The sequence below is a fragment of the Myotis myotis genome, unplaced genomic scaffold, assembly GCF_014108235.1.
Source record: "Myotis myotis isolate mMyoMyo1 unplaced genomic scaffold, mMyoMyo1.p scaffold_m19_p_8, whole genome shotgun sequence".
NCBI classification, from domain to species: domain Eukaryota; kingdom Metazoa; phylum Chordata; class Mammalia; order Chiroptera; family Vespertilionidae; genus Myotis; species Myotis myotis.
The window spans coordinates 77,759,266-77,782,792 of record NW_023416390.1 but is presented as its reverse complement, the minus strand read 5'-3'; the positions used below and the strand labels follow the sequence as shown (position 1 = coordinate 77,782,792).

General features: G+C 48.7%; 1 protein-coding gene across 5 annotated transcripts in view; it reads left to right on the top strand.

Moving 5' to 3' along the window:
- The window catches only part of MGAT5 (alpha-1,6-mannosylglycoprotein 6-beta-N-acetylglucosaminyltransferase), a 352,200-nt gene that overhangs the window by 295,453 nt on the left and 33,220 nt on the right, over positions 1 to 23,527 (top strand). For 4 of the 5 annotated variants that reach the window (XR_004969483.1, XM_036320246.1, XM_036320245.1 and 1 more), the window contains exons 12-13: positions 11,238 to 11,387; positions 21,078 to 21,224. Coding sequence is in view for 4 of the 5 variants with exons in the window: in XM_036320246.1 (XP_036176139.1) it covers positions 11,238 to 11,387; positions 21,078 to 21,224 (297 nt within the window). In the remaining variant the exon portion in view is untranslated. The remainder of the gene's footprint in view (positions 1 to 11,237; positions 11,388 to 21,077; positions 21,225 to 23,527) is intronic. The other variant, XM_036320247.1, reaches the window with a different exon arrangement.

The following is a 23,527-nucleotide window of genomic DNA, read 5'->3' as shown; positions in this document are numbered from 1 at the left end:
CCTGGTGTGAGAGGACGAGGAGTTTGCGGGTGACAGCTGCAGAGTGAAGGCCTAGTGTGTGAGGACGAGGAGTTTGCGGGTGACAGCTGCAGGGTGAAGGCCTTGTACATGAGGTTGCTTTCCATCCCTGAGCTTTTGCAAAGTGAGACAACACTGAAGTGGAAATGTTTACTCCCTTCTTTTCTTTGGCTTGGACCACGCTCTCCCCTCCAGCTATCTGCATTTTTGCTGCTCAAAAGCGTGTGCTTGTGCTGCTTGCCTTTCTGTTTCCTGCTGAATGGTAAAAGGAGTGACTTCGAGTCCCCTGGCCATGGTCTTGCCACCAGTGTGCTTGGTGGAACGGCAAAAGGTGGCCCTGCCTCGCCTGTAGAACGAGGCTGTCCTCTCCTGCTCTTAGGTAGCAGTTTCCAAAGGAAAGTCAGGGTGTTTGGTTAGTATCCCACCTGGACTATTAATGTCTTAATAATTTTAATGGACTTGTCTTTAACATAATTACTTTAGCTATGCACATGGATGTGTTTTTCTAAACCACAATAAATAGTTTTATAGCTATTAAATTTTAAACAATTTATCCATGTTCCACCTAAAGTCACCTTGTATATGTAACCATGAAATTGAAAGAGTGAGACTCCATTGAAATCAAGCAAGAAACAACTTTTTCTTCCTTGAACTGTAGTTATTCTTTCCTGCCACTTGATACAAGTTCGGGCAGGTCCTGTAACTCACAAATAATGGAAAACCCTTCTGTGACTTTTTGTTCCAAGAGCAATCCAACTGCAATAGTTAAAGTGTCCACTCCAGTTTCATGGAACTACAATTCCATTTAATAGTGGAAACAACATAATTTCAAGGTCAGCTCCCCCATCCACTTCTAAGTGCTGCTTGCCTGCAGAGCCTGGAGTGGAGGTGGGCCCCCAGCCTGCAGATCGTCATCTCCCCTCGCTGATGTCTTCCCATCCCTCAGACCAGCTGTTTATAGTCCTTCCACAGACACAGGGAAGAGGGTGGGCCAGGAGGTGGGAAGGCTCTTGTAGGAACAGAATTGGCATCATCTAGGATTAGTGCTTCCCAGGTGGGTGGCCGACACCGAGCCTGTCCTCTGGCGGGACTGCTGTGGGTCTTAGGTCCCCCTCCTCCATGGACCACTCACCTGCAGTGGTTTGTTCCCTTATCACAGGCAGTGCCACCTCAGGCTGGCGGCCTGGCTCCCTCTGCAGGCTGGTCTCCTCAGCCACACTCTGGTGGTCCTCCCACCAGGACCCAGTTGGGCCTTGTGCAGCCCACACCTGCACCAAGGAAACAAGCACCCATTCCTTTGAGGATCTCTGAGAGCTCTGCCTACTTGGGAACAGGCCCTGCTTCCGGCTCCTTCCACAGGGCATTTTCCCACCCCAGTCTCCAGCCATAGGTATTTCAAGTCTTGAGGCTGGAGCCAATCCGCATGCCCCAGCAATTGGCAGGGAGGCAGGTGAAGCTCCCCAAGTGATCCTGGAGGCCCTTCTTACTGGTTAGGTGGATAAGGGAAGCCAGCCAGCAGCACCCCGAGGATGGCCTTCCTCCTCCCTTCTGGAGGGGTGGGAGGGGCTGGCTGCTCACTTTGGAGGGTACTGGGTACCCCTTGTTTGCTTGCTTCCTCTGGTGCCTCACGTTAATTGGTGGGAGATGCCCATGTTCATGCCCATTCTGCCCTCCACCGTATGACCATGATGCTCTGCTGAGGCGGGCCCAGCCTCAGCACTCCCAGTCCTCCCCTGAAGACCCACAGGATGGCCCTGAGGAGTGACCTTTGCCTTTAGATGGCATCTGATTGGCAGGCACTGGCCAAAGCCCATCGGGATATCACCTCCACTTTTTCAGGTATGGATGAGACAGACTCACAGGTCACGTCCATTCAATCCACAATTCACTGACCCCAGGGACTGTATAAAAAAAGTAACTTCAGTTTTGCCAAGGCAGCTTGTAGGTTCTCTAACCTTCCATTGTGACACCTTTCTGTTTGTCACTGAATAGTCTGTTTTCTGTGATTACTACCCAGATGGGCCTGGTATCAAAGTCCCCGAAGGGGCTGTTGGCACATTTGGGCTGCAGTGGCCTCTTGTCAATCCTCAGTCTGTCTTCTGAGCGCAATAGCAGAGCTGACGGGCTTTGTCGCTGCAGGCCCGCGGCGGTCAGAGCAGAGGAAGCGGCATCTTTCTCCATAACTGGCTGCATTTGCATTGGGGGTGGGCAGGGTGGGGCAGAGAAGCCAGCTTTACAAGTTGAAGACCTTCTGTTCTTCTCAAAGCAGAAAAGAGGTCATGTCAAATGGCATCTTGTCTTCACAGACTGGCTGACGGGTCCCCAGGGTCCTTTCAGAGGCATTCGTTAAATAGCAGAAAGTTCTGCTGCTAAGGCAGAGAAAAGCAGAACCTGGAAGTGCTGGGGAGACAGAGATGCACTCACTTACCAGCCAGTTCACAGGGGAGATCTGGAGGGAGCGTGGGCACTTGTGTAAGTTGGTCGGGGACTCATTTCTAACTTGTCCCATTTTATGGTTTGGGGACAACGTTACTACCGTATATTTTGAAGGAAGTATATAGGAAAGCATCTTTTACATATTTTTTTTTTCCCAATTCTAGCCCAGCATGTATAAAAGGTGTCTAATATAACTAAGAAGTTATATTATTCCTGATTTATAAATCCATCAAGTTACAAAATAGTGCTGATTGCTCTTTCTGCATTACCCACTTAGTCTCAGAAGTCTCCCAGTTTCCTTCTTTAGGCCAGAGGCCATGATTCTCACCTAACCAGATAAGGTGAGATAAGGCTTGTGCATATTATTCCCTTTCACTTGCTTCCCATCCATTTTTTGTTCTCCTCCTAAAGCTCAAAGGTGGGTAGGTTCTAGAACCACTCATTCATACCACACTTACGCAGCCTGTCCACCCACTGCCACAGACGAGTTGTCATTATTAATTGTGGAGCTCAGTCCAGCAAAAGGAAGCAGATTCCCTTATATTTATTGCCCGTGGACCCATAGGAGACAAAAGAGTGAGGTTCTCATATTGTTCCCACTGCAGTTATTGAGCCCTGGAGAGAGAAGTGTTTGGGGAGGAGGGGTTAGAAGTGGACAGGTTTCGAGGATGTTAGCTTCTTGGAGTCTTCTAAATCCCTAGGAGCCTCAATGGGACACAACAAAGACCCTCCCCCACCCCTCCCACACACACACCTTTACCTTGGGAGGTTGCTTGGAAATAAAAGAGCCAAGGACTGCAAAGACTTGAAATTATTCCATAATGTAAATGGTTCCTGCGTCACTGCTGAAGTTCACAGATTTGCATTTAGAACTGTATTTCTCATCTCGGAATAGAAGACTTTCCCATCCTTTCTGAAGTGTATGCAGCCTCCAGGAGCAGACAGATGAGGATGGTTCCCTTTTTACTCCCTTTTCCCCTCCCTCCCTTCCTTCCTGAAACCTCTCCACTCCTAAGAGAGAACCTATGACTTGGTGACGATGTTAAAAGGAAGTTGAATCAACGATGAATATAATATAATATTATAATATTAATTAGGAGTTTACTTGAGCAAATATCAATTCCAGTCAGTTGGCACCAAACTGGAAATGGTTAGGAACCAGGAATAGACTTATAGAAAAGTGCAGAAGCAAAGAAAGTATTACCAGCATTGAGGTTCTTGGGTTTCCCAAGATAGAAGTCAAGAGGAAACCCCAGAGAAATATCCAGACAGATTTTATTAAGCTTGTGTTCGAGTACAAGGGAGGCAGCACCGAGGAAAGGAAGGGCCTCTGAACTGGCTCCAGGGCCTACTTTGCTTGGCTGTTTTACAAGCTGGGGACAAAGTGGGCTTGCGTCTAAAGGCAGGCTGTTTTTAAAAGGCGGGCTTGCGGAATTTTCCATTTCAGAGTCAGGTGACTTCCTTTTCCAGCTGTGTTGCCTGGTAACTACTTCTCACCTCTGTGTGGGCAAGATGGCGGTGTGCTCACTGCCACTAGCTCAGGAGGGTCCGATAGCCATCAAACCTTGATAACTACATGTGGGGGTCAGTAGTTTTCAACATCTGCAAGGAAGCAGGCAGTTAGCAGGGAGATAAAATCAGCCACCTCAGTGTTTTGAGTAGCGAGTGGAAGGGTGGTGACTTCTTGCAGCCAGCTTATCTGGCTTTCTTTCTGGCCACCTGGTCTTCACTGGTTTCCTGGCCACTTGGAGTTTTTCCATTCCCAGGCCCAGGTCCCTCTGCTGTCTCATAAGGAGATTATTTGACTGACTATAGCTTAAAGACCAGTTGGCTCTTTTGATTTTGTAGCTTGAGGCATGCACACAGCAGAGGACATTAGCAGCTAACTTCACCTGGCCAAGCCGGGGAATGCCAACTTATAAAAGAAGGAAGAAAGAAGGGCATACATGGCGGAGACAGTGGCTGGATAGTGCAGGAGAGGTGTGGGAGTGGGGAATAAGTGGAGGTAGAGGAGACGAGGGAATAGAGTTGACCCTTGAACAACACAGGTTTGAACTGCGGGTGTCCACTTACATGTGAACTTTATTCAATAGATACCTGTAATTTTTTTTTTAATCCTCACCCAAGGATGTATTTTACTGATTTTAGAGAGAAGGGGAGAAAGAGAAACATCAGTGTGTGGAGAAACATCGATCCATTGCTTCCCGTACACACCCCCACGCAGGATCAAACCCGCAACCTAGGCCTGTGCCCTGACCGGGAATCAAACCGGCAGCCTTTCGGTGCATGGGACAACTCTCCAACCAACTGAGCCACACTAGCGAGGACACCTGTACTATTTTTGATCCATAGTTGGGAGTCATGGGTGCAGAGGGCTGACTGTGCATTGTCCCGCACCATTTTACAGGGAACTTAGGCATCCTTGGGTTTTGGTGTCTGCGTGGGTCTTGGAACCAGTCCCCCACAGATACCTAGGGGCAGCTAAGCTTCTGGGGAGTCAAAAGTGATACGCAGATTTTTCCTGCGCAGGGGTGGGCACCCCTAACCTCTGCATTGTTCAGGGGTCACCTGTCGTAGGAAGTAAAGCTGGAGAAGCCCGGGTCATGCAGGATGTGCACAGCTGCGTCCATGGTCTTTCAGTGCCATGAGGAGCCTTTGAAAACTTCCTAGGGGGGACCTGAATCTTCAGTTTGGGGAACTAGTGGCACTGAGGAGGGTGGGGTGAAGGGGTGAGAACCCAGAATCAGTGTCTTAGCCCAGGGCCTTTAGGAAGCAGGGCCTTTAGGAAGCAGGCCCCGAGGCAGAGAGTCAACATGACTAGTTATTAGGGCAGGAGATGCAAGGCCAGGCAGTAAGGCTGAAGGAAAAGGGAAGGGACCAGGAGAAGTGCAAGATAATGTGGAAGAGTGTGTGACCATGCTGGGCCTGCTCTCAGGAGCCCCATGGACACAGCGTGGGCACTGGGTCCTCTGGACCCCCTGGCAGGTTGCGAGAGGACCCTCCCTTAGCACACCTGGGCTGTAGCAGAGAGAAAAGAGGGCACTCTTATTCCCTGCTCCTTTCTGTTTCTTGCTTCTCATTGGCGCTGGTTCACCTCAGAAAGATCTAGAGCCCCTGTACTCCTGGGGTGCTCTTTAGGAATGGGGACCCCATTTCCCCATCCCATGGAGTAGCTTCTTCCCAACCTGCAGTGGAGGGCAGCCCGGCTTGTGTGACACCATGTGAGAAGGAGAACGAAGAGCAGGCAGTCAGGAATGAGACGGTTCAGACATTGTGCTACCATTCAGACAAGGAGCTCTGCTCAGAGATATGACAGCTGTTCAAGCAGAACAGGCCAGGACAGACGCCCAGAGTGAATGAAGGAGGCTGGTTGTAGAGAAAGATTTACAAGATCTTCACTCACTGGAGTGGACAGGCCAAATCCCACCTTTCAAATAGTTACTAGTACATCACAGCAGAAGATCGTAAAGAGCTTCCGTGGCTAGGTTGGGGCAAGGCATACTCGATGGCCTTGTGTTTCTTCAAACATGATTCATCCTCATATGTTTGTAAAACCAGGGGTAGACCAGCTTCTGTATGTATGTGTGTGTGGGGGGGGGGGGGGGGGGAATGTGGAAGCTACTACTTTAAAAATGATTTAAAGTTTACGATGGTCAGAATAAAGGATTAGACTAAAGAATTCGATCACAAGTGTCAGGACTCTCCTGCCAAAATGACAAAACCCAGTTTTACTAGTAGGGGCCTGAGTGGGGTGAGCTGCCTCTGAGGGGAGAGCAGGAGCGCAGCGGGATTGAGGACTGGAACTGTGGACCAAGGCCTGCCAGGACGCGAGCTCCCTCACCTTTGGCCTTGTCTGTGTAAGGCAGTGGTTCTCAACCTGCTGGCCCTTTAAATACAGTTCCTCATGTTGTGACCAACCATAAAATTATTTTCGTTGCTACTTCATAACTGTAATGTTGCTATGGTTATGAATCGTAATGTAAATACCTGACATGCAGGATGGTCTTAGGCGACCCCTGAGAAAGGGTCATTCGACCACCAAAGGGGTCGCGACCCACAGGTTGAGAACTGCTGGTGTAAGGACGTTCGTTTTCTTTGACTGTAGCCTGCCCCACGCAGCAGGACCCAGCGGGTTCATTCAGCAGCCGGGTTTGGAGCTCACTGCTTTGTCCCTGCGGAAGGATTGCTCTTCCACACCTATCCAGCTCTTCCTGGAGAGGCTGCCCACTGGCTTAGCACACACCAGGTGCTCTCCACGGACCAGCCAACTCTGGGCAGGGCTGCAGACTTAGTACCGTTTTTAAATGACAGGTCACAAGGTGCCATGTGGAGGAGGGGAAATGTGGGTCCAGGATGTGTGTCTGCAGTGGGGAGCACGGTGGTTGCTGGGGAGAAAACTGCGTAGTATCCACTGCAACCAAAAGCTCAGAATACTGCCATGTGCCAAAAATCATTCCTGCACCCCTAACTCCCCAGCAAGAGCGAAGGGCTCCCGGTCCTCCGGTTCTGCCCTTTCCCTTCCCGCTACTGCAGAATCGCATGCTTGTTGTGTTGGATGGAATCATTTTTCCAGAAGCTCTCTGTTCAGGCTCTGAAAAATCTCACTACCAGCTCCGCAGACGGCCCTGCCTGCAGCTGTATCCCAGCAGCTGAGATTCCCTGCAAACCCTGCTCTCTTTCCCTCGCAGCTAGGTGGACTCAAATTTTAATCTGTTCGGTCGGTTGTTTTTGATGGGAATTTAAATTGAACCAGAGACTGAGAGCATGATGGGGCTGCTAGCTGCTGAGCTGGGACCTTCTGGAGCCATTTCTCACGGCCCGAGACGGGGGTGGCGTGCTGAGCTGTCATACGCAGTGCCAAGCCCCCGTGTCTCAGCAAATTTGTAGGTAATCTTCCTTGACCTTGGTCTTTTACATCAGGGCGGGAAGGCTTTCTAGTCTTAGATCAACAGGACACCTGCTTCCATAAGGGAGGGGAGGGGTGTGCTGCCCTCCCCCTGGACCTGCACTTTCCACTTTTGGCCTTCCCATGGGAAGGGCAGGCAGAGCCATGCTTAATAAGAAACCTGAGCACCCATTTCTTAAACACAAAAGATAGCAGTATCCCTTAAAGAGAGACGCGAGGGGACCCTCGAACGTCTCCGTGGCAGGAGCTGAGCCTGCCATGTGGTGGCAAAGGTGCAGGCTTTGACGTGATGCATATTACTTTCTGTTCTTGATTGCATATATTTTTTATTGTTCTCTCTTATTGTGAAATGTATTAACTATAGCAAAAATACCCACCACCCAGATTTGCAGATGTTCATATTTTTGTAGTATTTTTCTTTAACAGAGGAGTGTGATATATTACAAATACCATTAAAGCTCCATATACCTCCCCAAACTCTCCCTCCCTCCCTTCTCAGTAATTACTATCCAATGTTGGGATCTGTCATCCCCATTCCTGGTTTTGTAATGTCTATATGTAAAAATATTGTCCATATACACTACATTGAATAGAATTGCTTGGCATTTAGCCATACAAATACTTTTGCAGTCAGTCCCAATGCTGTTGCTTACTTGTAGGAACCATGGACGAGTTGTGCCACCTTGAGCCCTGAGATGTGTTAAGATGCTGGTTGTATAAATTTTGACACAGTCCAGGTGAGCGAGGATCAAGAACTAAAGAGAAGGAGACAACCTTGATATTATGGCGTCAGCATCAGCAGTGCTTGGTGGCTGATTTGATGTGTGGAATGACAAGTGATGCTCGTGCCGTGCGGGTAGCTGCCTGGGAGAGTGATGTCCGTCTGAGACCGGGAGCATGGTGGGGCAGTGATGCCGCCGTGGGACAGTGGCTGTGATAGAGTCCCTTTCCCACCTGTGGGGTTGGAAGTGTCTGCAGCTCACTCCGGTTCCGGAGGCAGCTGGGTTTGGGGACCTGAAGTTCAGGCAGTCATTCTGAGCTGGAGATTCCTTTTTAGGTTCCTTTAGCCTCCAGTGAATGTGAACATTGGGGGGGGGGGGGGCGCTCATGGAGGGGATTGCTCAGTGTGGATGGCTCCCACATCACCTTTACCTGGAATCCATAACATGGTTCACGCTTGCCAGTTTCTACAGAACTCTGACAGGTGGCAACAGGAGATCTGGTGGGATCACCCAGTGACCAGTCGATTTCAAAGATTAGAGTTATGTTTGAAACATCTTCTTCCTTCTGATAACCTATGTGACTTCCTTGATCATGAAATTACATGCCTTAGTGTTAATAAGCTCGTAAACTTTATTAGCTCCTGCATTGCTTCTTGTATTTGCCTGAACTTGTCCCCTTGTTGCACTTCAAGGAGCCCTGGGGTTGCTGGCATACCTGGTGTCCTAGCATTCCCTTCCCTCCCTTCCCAGGTGTGTTTTGTTGTTCTCTCATCTTAGAATCCTAGTCTTCAGTCTGTCTGCAGCGAGTGTTTCTCGAACCCAGGACAGGAGCTGGGGGATCACTCACGTGCTCCTTGTCACTCACTGCCGACCTGGTTCAGGGCCTTTGCTTCACCTTCACTAGTTAGCAGCTGGTTTTCATGTGGAAATGTCTCCTTTTGCTTGAAGGAAAGATGCCTGCCCCTGCCCCTCCCCCTACCCCGATCCCTCTCAGTAAAATGGCCTGGCAGGCCTCCTTCTGGATGATAGGAATCGACCCAGTAGTGTGAGGTGGGGAGGTTTGGGCAGCTGCTGTCACTGTAAAGGTCCAGAAAGACCTGGGGAATTGAGGGCAGGGAGCCACTGTGGATGGGACGGGACCCAGGAGCAGCTCTGCGCCCTGGTTTTCTCTCTCCTGTCTCTGCTTTCTTTCCTCTCTCCTCTCTCTCTTCATCGCCCATCTTCCTCCTTTCTGTTTTCCTCTTCCTCTTCTTCCTCCTCCTTCCCCCTCCTCCTCTGCCCAGCCCTCCCCTGCCTCTCTTTATCACTGTTGCTGGGTGATATCTAAGTCTCAGTCACTCTCTCTCTCTCTCTTTCCTCTGTTCTCTCAGCTCTTCCCCCCAAAACTGGCAGCTGGCCTATTACTGAATCTGAACTTAACCTCTGGTCTATAGTTGCCCTGACTCCAACACTAAATGACCTTCTTGCTCGAAAGCCCAGGGCCATCTGGCGGTAATCTCTCTGTGAACAGGATTCAGCTCCCGAGAGAGGGCCGTTGGCTCAGCTCCTCTTCCTGAGCTGGACACACTGTCCCGGCTGCTGTCCAGCGAGGAATGCCCGCCCCCCCCCCCCCCCCGGGGCGGCTGCAGCCTGGGCCAGTCAGCAGTGGCAGGGGTGAGGGTGGAGATGGAGTCCCTGAGTAGGGGTTTGTGAGGGTACAACTAGCCCAAGAACTATGTCAGAGGACCCCTCAAATGAACTTACATTACACCAGAGTGGTGACCCTAAATTTGGCTCAAGCTCTGGATGGGAAGTCACTATTTATAAACTGTTTGCCATCACTTCTGCACTAATTCAAGGGCATACATCTCTGAAGTAATGGATTTACCATCTCCCGGCCACACCAAACGCACATGAAATTAAGCTTTCAGCAAAGCGTTCGTTGTGTTCACACGTTAGGGTGCAGAGATGGGCTTGGCTGACTCCGAACAGTCCGCCTGGAGAACATGACCTGTGCTTTTCGGTCATGAAGACTTTAATAGTGATTTGAAACATGTACCCCCAAAGTTGAGAGTCCTTTGTAATAATTGTCACCAGGACAGTGAATGGCAGAGGGCAGACCCTGCACCCCACTCCTGAGGCGCTCCCCATGTCCTTGGAATGAGGACCCAACCTCCGGGGCCGGCGGAGAAGTGTTCGCCCGTCCTCTGCGCTCTGCGTGCTAAGCTCCGATTCACACACCTATGTTCCCCGCCATCCTAAGTCACAAAACTGGCAATGACTGCATTTTCCTGGAGTGTCTGAGGACAGGCTCAGACACGGAAACTGTGTCCCACTCTCATACAACTGGAAAGCATTACAGAGCCGAATCTTTCAAATTAAAAAAAAAAAAAAAAGCAGCCCACAACCCCAGCGTATGCAACTTAGTCCACAGAAACGTGCGGAGGAGGGAAGTGTGCTTGCTTCTGCTTTGCAGGTGGTTTTGATTCTGACAATGGGCCTCAAAATTCAGTCCAGGAAAGAGGTTTTGTTTTGCTGCTAATAAAAGTAAAACTACTCTCAGATGTTTAGGGCTCATCAGGGTTTACATTTAGTCTGCTTTTCACTTTTGCCTACCTGGATAGTCTTCTCTCTCCAGCTGCCAAGTCAATCACCATGGATTCTGGGAAACTCTCTCCTCATGATGCAAATTAGGTGGGATCCTGTTCCGACAAGATGAGTTAATCATCACTAGAAATATTGGCAGGAGCTGGGGATTGTTTGTGCTCCTCGGGGACAGCTTAGTGTCTCCGGATAAATAAATATTCAAGTCCAACCTTGACTTCCCCAATCTCCTCGCCATAGGCAGACCAGCCAGAAGCAAAGTGTTGGGTCTCTTGGTAATTTACCAAGCAAGGATGATACCCCCAAACATTTGGCCTTGAGCTAGCATTGGTATTCAATAATAGGTCGCTGTATAATACTTGCTTCTTGCAAAATTGTACAGTTTGTCATATGACCATTTTTACCCTCAAAATCCAGTCAGATTACTTTTGAAAGAAATTTTAGGAGTTGGACTGCAATGTTTCTGCAGTGTTTGTGTTAGGAACTCCCATGCCTGTGGCCCCAGCTTTGAGACAGGTGCTATAAGGATGGAAAGACATGAGGAACGCCTTTCTCTTGTGTCCCCTCTACAGAATAAGAAGATCTACCTGGACATTATTCACACATACATGGAAGTGCATGCTACCGTTTATGGCTCCAGCACGAAGAATATTCCCAGTTATGTGAAAAACCACGGTATCCTCAGTGGGCGGGACCTACAGTTTCTTCTTCGAGAAACCAAGGTGAGTTTTTGGTGGTTTGGTAAAAATACATCAGCGATGTTTTCAGGTTTGTTTCTGCTGGCGTTGAAAATGGGATCAGAATCTCTCTCATGCTTTCTTTTCAAAGCTGCAGTAGTTCTTTAGGTTATTTCTGGGCAGTGAAAAGTCAGTGAATTGTGGAAGGAGGTTGCCACAGTGTAAAACTTGCTCACTGAGGACCTGCTCTGGACCAGGTATCCCGTGAGGGGCCAGGGTCGGGGGCCAGACTTTCAGACGGGGCAGTGGCTTTCACAACAAGCCTGGCTGCTTCACTGCCCCACCTCCCCATCACCACTGTTCACGGAATTGGCCTCCCAGCCAGCTTTTGCTCTCATGTCCTCACTTGGGCTGCACGCTGAAGGAGTTCAGACAAGGGAAATACCCCTTCAGGCTCAAGGGGTGGGGAAGGCGTCCTGAGAGATGTAAGAGATGAGAAACGGAGGGGTGTGGGTGCTCCTGGCCTGGGAACAGACAGCAGTGAGAGCCAGGTGCTGGAGTGGAGATAACACATTCAGGTGAGAGTGGAATCCAACCCGGCTAGTCTAACTAGTGTTGGGAAGTAGTAGAAGATGAACTCTGATAAGGGGCAAAGGGGCTGGCTGGTTGTCAGGGACAGAGACAGGGTTCAGACCACATGGTGCAGGGAGCCGGGAGCCCTGGATAGATGATGAATATGTTGTTTTAACAATGTGGGAGTTCTCTCCCAGTGTCTGTAACTCTGCCATGCGGTACCAAATGAAATCAAGGGACTTACGAATAGACCAGAGTTTGGTTTCGAAGGGTTGGTAGTGTATTAGGTAAGCTCTCATGTTTATTGTTAAGCTTTTTTGTGTGAATATTACAGATACTGACTGAGCAGTTCTGTGGGCCAGGCACTGTGCAAGGGGTGCAGGGCGAGGGAAACAAGCAGACCCTTGCTCAGTGTTTCCTAAAGGATGAGCAGCTCATTCTCATAGTGAATTTTTTGGCTCTGTCCCTGACGGAATGTATTTTCATCCTCAGGATAGGGGAGGGAGACTGAGTGGATGAACCTCTGTGGCCTAATAATAGCTTTTTATACTCACTGTGGGATACTTTGATTTTGGAAAGTATTTTCACATGTGCTGTCCTGTGTAATCCTCACAACTGCCCCCAGAGGTAGGCAGGGCAGGTACTATTGTTAACTTTATTCTCAACAGGAGGAAGCAGACCAGAGAGCTGGGCTTGCCCACAGTCCCTGAGGTCTCTGGAAGGTGGCTGTAAAGGGTGACTTTTTTATTGTAAATTAAAGCTCTGATGGCCTTGGACACACCATCCTCAGGAATAAGCACTCGGACATTTAATGGATGCTGTCCAGACAAAGAGCTGCCTGTTTCTGCGTATGTAAATGCGTCTGACCATCTCTCCCTCCAAGCCATTGTGCAATGCCCTGCATGACTAAACTAGCGTGATAAGTCATGTATGTCCTTGGCTGAAGGTGTGGTTGTCTTAATGGGGACTTTCTTTCCTTATCAGGTCACCTTAGTCCGAAGCCTGGCAGCCGGGAAGGCACTGTTTCCCCAGCTCGCACTGTGTGCTTCCCGTTCACCTTCTGTCCCGGGCGGTGTCTTAGAATCATTAGAATATGTGGGTCCTTTGCTGGCAATGCTGTTTTGCCATTTGCCTCATTTTACTTTTCCCCACGTAGATCGTGGGAAAAGCTCAGGCTCCTTTCAAATGACCTTTGGCAGCACTGGTTTTCAGCAGTGTGGCGTTGCCGTCTCATACACGTCCCTTAGCCCAGCCTCCCTCGTGAATGTCTTACTCTGCCCTGCAAATTTCAAAGGAGCTCTTATTACCTACCCTCCCTTTACCTGTTCGGAAATGAGAAACAGGCTGGGGCGGAGGCCCCCTCTATGCAGGGAAGGGAAGGGCTGAGGCCTGGAAGTCCCGGGCCACCAGCGATTGCCTGCCAACAAAGGGTTGCGGCTTCAATGTTGAGTGCGAGGGTGTATATTTATCCTTGAAAAATTGTTTCTTCAGAGGATGTCACTGGTCCCATTTTGTACTGCCTGTTCAGCTATCTAGAATATACTAAAGTATTTCGAGTAGAATTATGGCTAAAACAGTGGTAAAATATGATGGAAATGAGGCAGTGTACTGCCAAGACCCCCCTCCCCAACCCCTTACTCCAGAACACAGCAGCAGGCACTGAAATGAATGAACCTTGAGCTCTGAAATAATGACACTGAAGATCAGTCAGGCTTTGCATATATAACCCTCTCTGCCTCGTACTCCTTTCTGTGTGTCTCTGAGCAATTTAAAGGCAATTTATTACAACCCGCATGGAAGCGAGACTGGAGATGCAGAGGAGCAAATGCATGCGGGATGAGTGGCTTTTAGGCTCCTTTGCAGGAGAGAGGAGCGAGCCTGGCGCTCCTCGAGGTTTAGAGACAGACCGAAATGATTGATGCTTACCCAGCTTCTGACTCATTCTTTTTCTTTATGAGCCATCTTCGAATCTGCACCAAGCTCAGGAAACTGTCTGCTCAGCGGAATTTGGTCCTGGCCTGCCATTAGGGCCAGGTGTCATTAGCAGGCGCCAGCTGCAGGGCGCCCGCAAAGACAGGAGGAATTCAGTGGCACCGACATCAGGCTGAGAGAGCTGGGAAGTCCTGGACTTCTAATAGGCATATACATTTGGAGGGAGTCATTGTTTATCAGAGGAGCAGACAAGTCATGGATCCTGCGGACTCCAGGAGTGCAGGTTAAGCCAGAAAATCCACACATTTTCACTTTGGTTTAAGTCCCCATCTCTTTTCATGTGATTTCTTCCTTTCCTTCCTAATTTTAACCTCTTCGTGCCCACTCCCCCTGGTCTCCCCATGGAAGCTCCTTGCAGAATGGGTGTTTCCCGTCCTACACTAGATGGAAGAGCATTTAGAGGGAGCCAGAACACGTATCTTCCTTTCTTTTCTTTTTTTCTTTTTTTAAAATTATATTTTATTTTTATTGACATTATTATAGATGTCTCCCCCCCCCCATGCCCACCTCCACCCAAAACTCACCCTTCCCTCCCTCTGACCCTAAACCACACGGTTGTCTGTGTCTGTGGGTTATGCTTATATGTTCTTTGGCTAATCCCTTCACCTCCTTTCATTCTGTCCATCCCACATTCTCCCCTCTGACTTCTGTCAGTTTGTTCCATCTGTACGTTCCTCTGTTTTTATTTTGTTGGTCAGTTTATTTTGTTCATTAGATTCCACATGTAAGTGAGATCATATGGTATCAATTGTTCTCTGCCTGGCTTATTTCACTTAGCATAATATTCTCCAGGTCCATCCAAGCTCAAGTACCTCTCTTTTTACAGCAAAAGTTTGAGAACAAATTCTGGCTATGGGAAACCAGGCAGAAGCCACTGCTACTCACGCTGTTGCTGTACCTCCTCTCCCTCCAAATCTCTGCTCATTCCCCTCTAACCCCAGTGGGTCACAGTTTCCATGTCCTCACCATGTCATCTGACAGCTTACCTTCAGGGCTCACCTAGAAGCTTGGGCAGGGTTGGAAGATGCTGTCCCTCTCCCATCCTATCCTCCTGTCTGACACTCCCCCTGGCCACCAATCAACCATGGCTCTTTCCTCAAGCTTGGAGTCCTCTGAGCTGGTACCATTGGAACGCATCTTCATATGCCTTTCTCAGAAACCCAGGGCTGAGACAGCCACCGCTGAGGAACCCAACCCCTGTGGCTCATGTGGCAGAGGGCTTTGCTTGTTCTGTTTGCAGGTAGTTCTCATGCCTAGAATAGTGCCTGGCTTGTAGAGGGCCTTCAGATCATTAAGAATGAAGGAAGAAGTCAACATGAAATCTGTTTGCCATCTGGGATCTTGTGGTCATGCCCTCTGGGAGTGACTTCTTGCTTTTCTCATGAATCACTCACCTGGGTCTCCAGGATCTCCCCAGCAAGGGGCACTTTCCTTCTGATGCCCTGACCTGCCCCTCTTGGCCCTGGGAAAGCACCCATGAGCTTACTTACTAATGGAGCCGTCCGCCCTCCAGTTCTATTTCAGATGCGGACACACTCGCCCTCAAGCAAGCAGTTTTCATCCTAGTGACCAGCACCTAAGTTATTCTTGCTCTAACTCGATGGAAAAAAGTTGCACACATATATTCCTCTCTCTCTCCCCTCCCACATATGTGTGTAGAATGAAGAGTGTGTAGAGATATGATTCAGTGACCTCTCTGACTTCCAGAACAAAAGCATATCCCCACATCCAAATACACATGAGACATCCAGCATCTCCTCGCAGACACACTTGATTGCTGGAAAAAGCTAACCTGTTAGTATGTATTCCTTTGCTCATTTCTCTGCCAAACGAATACTAAGAACTGGATATGTTCCAGGAATTACTTTAGGCCCTTTTGATACAGAGATGACTAAGGCTGTTTTGCCCACAACAAATATACAGGTGTTGGGGAGGAGACACACAGGGAACTATAAAAGGTGAAAAAGTACACAGGTAGGAGTAGAAATAATATAAAATAGTGATACCACAATAAACCTTCCTGTGGCGCTGTGAGCAGGGTCAGCCGTTCAGTTGTGTGAAGTGTTGCCCTGTGACTGGGGAAGCCGACGAAACACGGGGTGAGGCTGCTGTGGAGGACAGAGTCCATCTCAGTCACTTTCCACGCACTCAGCATATTCATTCCATCACGGTGCCCACGACGGCAGGGTTTTACACAATAACAGCCATTTTCTCTAACCCTTACCTGTGCTAAGCTGTTCCGGGAGTCATCTCTTTGTCTCAAGACTCCTGTGATCTGGGTACCACTGGAACCCATCCTCATGTGCTGGCGACACAGCTGTTGGGCGCCTCGCTGTGGGGAGCTGAGGGGTCCGTCTGGTGTGGGATTCGGGTGAGGCGGGCTGGTCAGAGGCTGTTCCTCTGAGGAGTGATACCTGAGCTGCCTTTTGAGGGGAAACCTGTCATGCTGGCAAGGTGGAGATGGTCAGCATCTCAGTTTTAAATTAATCCAGATAGCCTCTTACTCCACCATCTCTATCTACAATGCAAACCGATTCCATTTGATTCTGTACTGGACCTTCCAGATGCCTGGAGCGCAGGGAGTTTGAGTTCTGATGCTTGTGTTTCGCTTTGTTTCTGAAAGGCCAGTTAGGTAACTCGGCAGACTTTGGGAGTCGACTCAGTAAGCTGGTCTCCAGGAAATAGTCTTGGGTTTAGCAGCATCTTTGGGCCCTAAAACACGCTTGTCTTTGTCTCCTGGCCCCTCCAGCTCTTTGCAAGAGAATTTTCCGGTAGTGTTGGTCAGGGGCTTGGAGTAGCCATGAAAGGGTGTAGCCAAACCCATATGGGTGAGAATTTGGCTGCTATTGTCTCTCCTCAGCATTGGGTGCCAAAGGGAAGACACATGGCCAGAGAAGGGACCCCCACAGGCTACCTGAAATTGTCTCGATACCTAGCCATTGTATGAATTCATTTTAAAGATATAAAAGGGATACCAAAAATATCTTGATTCCCCATCATTATATGAAGAATACACAAGGCTTAGCGATAGCATGTGACTCACGGGACTGGCCTTTCCATGGAGCAGTCACTAAACCATGTCTTCTCTCTTCCTATGGATGTCCCTCCCCTTTTTTTAGTCCAGGTGCTTTATAAAACAGTGAAAACTCATTAATACACATGTAGGTGCTGAATATTTTATAAAAGCCCACAACCAAAACTCCTACACACCTTAACTCCAGCTAAGCAGTAAAAGGTCGTGGATATGCCGCTGCATGAAGTTGAACCTGGATTTGAACTTGGACTACTGTTTAGTAAGCACTTACTAAGTGCCAGGCTTTAGAATATATCCTTCCCTTGAAATATCTCATTTAATCCTCACAGAAGCCCCATGAAATATAGTACTATTTTCCCCACTTAACACATGCAAAGACAAGTTTAGAGAGCTGGTGTTACCTTGACCAACGACCCCTAGCTAGAGAGAATAGATGATGAAGATGGGCCTTTAGAATCCATGGGAAGAGGCATGTAACCATTTCCCACAGTTACAGAACCTGGGATATGATGGAGTTAAGACGTGAACCCTGGTCTCCCGGGTCCCAGAGCCTGTGCTGCTAACCACCGCGTTGTCCTGATCACTTTGTGCCAGTAATTAATTTAATGGATAAGCTGAGGATCATTCACTGCTCAGACCAACCAATCTGAACCCATTAATTCACCCTGTACATATTCCTCCTGAGCCACCTACCAACTTGCCTAATTAAAACTAATCTGAAAAGTGTATGTTGATTGTATGTTTCTTATTTTGTATTACCTTGGATATTCCTTGTCAAAAGTGACTGGAAGCTGACCGAGCCCATGGGGTCTTTCTGGGAAACGACCATGGTCCAGGATGGAGGGATTCTTTGTGAAGGACTCCCCTGAGGAGGTGGAAACAGTTCCGTGTCTCCTTTCACACAGAGCGAGCATCTGAGTGGCTTCCCTGAAACTCTGTGGATGCACAGGAGTGCCCTAGTCTTATGCCATGAATAAGACATACGGCGCATCATCTGTTCCCTCTTAATGTTAGTTGGGAAGTTTAACTTTAGAGCATGTAATCCCTCTGTTTGGAAATGCTCACTGATGGAGCCAGAGTTGCAGCCCTGGAGCTGTTCTGTCATCTGGAATATCCTCGTTAGATTCCGGGCTTCTGTCGGCCAGATGAAGGGCACATAAAATACCCAGTTTCCTCCTGAACCGTGAAGCCTCTGCACTTGGGTGCATTCTTGTAGTGTGTCTCTTGCCCCCGTGCTGAGGAAATCTGAAAGAGGGAAGAATGCCAGGGAAAGAGGGGGTCCAGGTGAAGGTAATTCAGCGTGGTTAGGGTACCAGTGTATGTGTGACAAAGCCGTACACCAGCGGTTCTCAACCTGTGGGTTGAGACCCCTTTGGCGGTCAAACAACCCTTTCACAGGGGTCGCTTAAGACCATCCTGCATATCAGATATTTACATTACGATTCATAACAGTAGCAACATTACAGTTACGAAGTAGCAACGAAAATAATTTTATGGTTGGGTGACAACTTGAGGAACTGTATTTAAAGGGCCAGAAGGTTGGGAACCACTGCCGTACACCCGCAGGAGTTTACAGAACAGCCCCGTGATGATGAACTCCCTGCCCTACCCTGTCGTCATTCAGACCTGAAGTATGCTGTTTGACCTTAATACCTCTGTCGCAGGAAATGAGTGCACAGGAAGCAAGGAAAATGTTGCTTATTGACAGAACAAAAACTTGTTTTGCATTTCCAAATAATGCGTTTCCTGCATTTCTAACTAGTGCCATGAGAAAACATTGCCAAGAAACTGTGTGGTATTTGCTTAAGCTTCATCCTAAAATGGTGTGGCTTTGGAGAGTTAGCCCGGAGTGTTTGCTTCGTGTGCACTGTGGTATTCCAGTGCCAGCAGGGCGGAAGGGATGGTGCAAATTGTCATTCACATATAATTAAACCTGGGTCACACTCAAGCCCATTAAGCAAGAGCCTCAAATCCTTTTAATTAATGGGTTCAGATTGGTTGGTCTGAAGGAGCTATTAAATTTTTCCAGGATTTTCTATTTAAATAGACAAGTATTATGCTTCCCACATTTCCTCCTCAGTTGTTTGCAGTTTGGAGTTGATGAAGGTGTCGGCCCTCTGTGGCAGGACTGAGTCTCAGGGTCAGGAAACGCTGAGTTCCAGGGCTGAGAGTAAACCCACCTGCATGGAAACTTCATCTTCTAGCACCTTTCTTCTCCATGGCATCTGGAGCTCTCTGCTGGGTAGAGGTCGTCTTCCCCCTAGACAGCTGGTACTTCCTCCCCCAAATCAGGTGGGGAGGGCAGGCCACAGAAATCAAAGCCTCAAGGATGGTAACCCTGGGTTCGTCATATTTAACGGAGTTGAGGTATCTTAGCCCTACAGTACAACTTGCCCATTTTCTTCCATTTCTCCTGCTGCTATTAGGCATGCCTCTTTCTGAGGCACATGCTCTGGCCACACCCTATACACAGAAATCCTCTCCGATAAATCTCACTCCCGCTAGTGACAGAATAAGAATAAGATCCAGAAAAGGAGCCTCTAGTGGCATGGAGGTGCACCTGATATCCTGCAGCTCGCAGGCTCCTGCGTCCATGTTCCCTCCCCACCCAGGTCTCCAGTGGTTCTGCCTGAGAGCTATGACCCAGCCAGCAGGGGAGCTCTACTGGCTTCTCAAAACCTCCTTTCTCTTTAACAACCCCCAGCCCCATGGATGTTTCTGACAGTGTAGCCAGTCCTCTCAAGGTTTGCAGGAAATGAGAGGTTATTCCTCCAAACAGCGAAACGGTTAAGTGTGCACTGTTCGATGCAAAAGAACATAATAATTATAGGATGGGGGATCTTTCCTGAGAAGCAGAGATTTTCGTTTCTAGCCATGGAAAAATCCCTGTGGGGCTACATGACTCTCCAGTGTGGGGAGTGTGGGCCATGCTCAGTGTTCTGCCCTGGAGTCGCGTGCCCACCACATACATCCTGTGTCTCCCAGGGAGCCCGGCAGCCTGAGCTCAGGGCTCTCTAGGCAGAACCGTTCTAAATAACCGTTCAGCTAAAGCAGCTGCCAGGGAAGGATGGCTGGGAAAGGAGAAGCCAGCCTCCTGCCCTGTCGGCTCTGCAGCATCCCCCCTTCCCTCTCCGTCCTGGCAGCAGAGGTGTCCTCAGTGTGATGGCAGAAGGAGACGATGCCCTGGGGCCCATTGTCCTTTGTCCCTTGCTGTGCCTCTGGAGACAGTGACTACAGACCTGGCTCCTGATGTGGGCAGGGAGAGCACACAGGTCGCCAGGCCCAGACGTGGACCCACCTGGCAGTCACTGCAGCTCTGCGGCCCTGGGACATAGCCTATGGCAATGAAGCGCAGGAGGCGTTTCTGTGCGATGTTTCATTTCTGCACCTGGTAGTCAGTGCCCCAGACCTGCAGGTCCCCTTTGTCACCCTGCTCTCAGCTGAGGTTGCTGGGTGGACCCAGAAGGTGTGTTTCTGCTGCCATCTATGGTCTGCTGCGGGGAAGCACGCAGTGTGCTTGCTGGCTATGGAAGCAGCCTTGCCCAGTTTGCAGCTTGGCACCCTCTCCACATGAGAAAATAAAAACCAAGATGTTGGTGTCCCGACGTGAAAACCCCATTATGAAAACCTGTGTTTACTGACTTGCCATCATTTTAAAGCAGCTCCATTTGAACTGTAATCAAACTACCAAGTGACCTTGCTGTCCCCCTGCCCAGCGGCCCTGAAAGGGCCTGTTGTTCCTTCGGCTCAGTGAAGAAACCTTCTGTTTAGTCAGCAAGTGTTTTTCCAATCATGCCTCCTGGTGAGTTACAGAACGATGATTGTTGGGTCTTGTTTTTGTTTGTTTGTTTTTATTCTTTTAATGCCTCCACTTTCCTACCCCCTCTACTGCCTGTCCCAATGCTTCCGTACTTTTTTAGCAAAGGAAAATATGAGGACCCACACAGCTCAGGAGCCCAGAAGGTGCCTGGTACTGCTGTCAACTGACCTCCCTTCGCCCCGTCTCCCAAGGCCTAGGAGTCTTCCAGGCTTTCTGGGCCTCCCACACAGGACTGGAGCACAGAATCACCCCCGTGGGGCAGGGACACCAGTTCTGATTGCTGTGTTTACGTGCAGTGTGCTTTTCTGTCTTACAGTTGTTTGTGGGCCTTGGGTTCCCCTATGAGGGCCCAGCTCCCCTGGAGGCCATCGCAAATGGATGTGCTTTTCTGAATCCCAAGTTCAACCCACCCAAAAGCAGCAAAAACACAGACTTTTTCATTGGCAAGCCAACTTTGAGAGAGGTAAGCATCTCTTAAAATCCTTCTACTGTCAATAACGTGATAATAGCTATGTGTTCAGTACTAAGAGCCCATGTAAGCTCACAGCCTTGGATGGTAGGTGCTACCAACTTCATGGAACATAGTTGGGTGGAAGGACGGAGTGAGGGGCTCAGATGAAGCACATGATGGCATCCCATAGCTAGGTGGTGGTACAGCCAAGATTTGAATCCATTTCTGCCCCTCCACAAAGTGGGATTTGTTTCATTCCACCCCAGCTCTATTCTATCTTAATTCAGACATCTCCAGCTGAATGAGCTGAACTCTGATTTTCTGAATGGTTTGTTATGAAATAAGGAAGTCGGCTGGTTAACAGGTGTTTTGACAGACCTACTGTCCATGGTGAGCTGTGAGGACTAAAAAGTGGGCTGCAGGTCCTTGAAAAACCATCAACCTTGAGAAACAGGATGCATCTGGGTAACCAAAGTGATGTATCTGGTGTGTTAGCCCACCGTCAGCAGGCGCCACCCTGAGAAGCAGTCCTGCCATTGCCCCAGCTGTTCGAAGAAGCTTTATTCACAGGGGTGGGGAACGACTGATCTGCGGGCCAGACAAGGACTGCGAAATCATTTGGTCTGGCCCTGCCAAGGCATCAGGGGTGAGTTAATTAAATGTTTGACCAAATATAGCAGGCTAATTTTTAAGTCGATAATTTTGTATGGCCTGAGAATGATGTTATAGAAATCCAAATGGCCCTTGGCTGAGAAAAGGTTCCCCACCCTTGCTTTATTGGAAGTGCCTTCAGAGATCCTCCTGAAAATCCACAGTGAGTGATGAATCACCATTGGAGGCAGTCAGAGTTTATTTGGGGCAATAAACAGAAGTCTTGTGGAGTATGTGAGTGACTAAGCTGGGTGTTTATGCAACTGGTTCTAAACAGGTGCATGCAAGAAACCATGGGATTGATTTTCTGTTATTCTGATGTAGTTCGTAAGCGGCCATGTGGGATGCTGGAGAGGAGGAGGCCTGAGTATTGGCATCACTGCTGTGCCCTTGTCCTTTAGGGCCTTCTCCTAGGCCTAGGATAACCTGCTGGGCAGCGCTCCCCTGACATAGCAGCATATCACAGCACTGCTAAAGCATTCAGTGTGCAATGCTGCCACTTCTGAACATTTCTGGGTCGATTCTCCCAACCCCCAATACCACTTAAAATGCATTTTCCATGGTTATTCTTTACTGATCAGCAATCTTACCAATTCACAGAGTTGATTATTTTGAGAATTCTTTCCTCTGACCCTTGATATCATTGCTGAAATGGCCAAAGGAGATGGAGGAAGAGCAACAAGATCTGTAGATTATCCTCAAAAAGATGAACCTGTGGCCCGGATAACCTGGGGCAAGGCCTCCCTGTGTGTGTGTGTGTGTGTGTGTGTGCGCGCGCGCGCGCCCTTTTTCCTTCTGCTAGTATAATACATTTGAGTTCTTCGTTCTGGGGAGTGGTTTTTTTTGGGAGGTCATTTCTTTTTGGGAGGTCATTCCTCAGCAACACTCCCGCACACCTGTGTGCCAGGTGCTGTGGGAACGCAGAGTCTTTGGAAAGGGTTGAAAAGATGCTCCCAGCAGTGAGAACATCTGGATTTAGGAGCCTCTGCTTTGGCATGTGACTGACTTCTTTAAACCTTTGGCATTTGGGGTAGAAAACAAGAGCTAAAAAATGATCCCTGTGTTTTAATTCAGATGAAGGAAATCTCAGAAGTTCTATTCCTGCCCAGGTGTATAATTATTTGTAAGTTTTAAAAACATTTTTGTGATAGAATATTCATAATGTAAAACTGACCATTTTAAGATTTTTAAGTGTACAATTCCCTGGCATTAAGTACATTCACGGTGTTGTCCAACTATCACCAGTCATTGTTTCCAGAACTTACTGTCCCGAACAGAACCTCTGTGCCAATTAAGCAGTAGCTTCCTATTCTCCCCTCTGCACAGCCTCAGGTAAACTCTATTCCCTCTGCCTCTATAAACTTACATATTCTAGATACCGAATGTAAGTAGAATTGTACAGTATTTGTCCTTTTGTGACTGGTACATGTCACTTAGCATGTTTTCCAGGTTTATTCATGTTGAAGCATGTATCCGAACCACTTTTTTGTTGTTGTTGTTAATCCTCACCCAAGGATATTTTTTCCATTGATTTTTAGAGAGTGGAAAGGAGGGGGAGAGAAACATCAATTGGTTGCCACCTGCACTCACTGTTTGGGGCCGGGGTTCAAGCCTACAACCGAGGTACTTGCCCTTGACCAGAATTGAACCCACAGCCTTTCAGT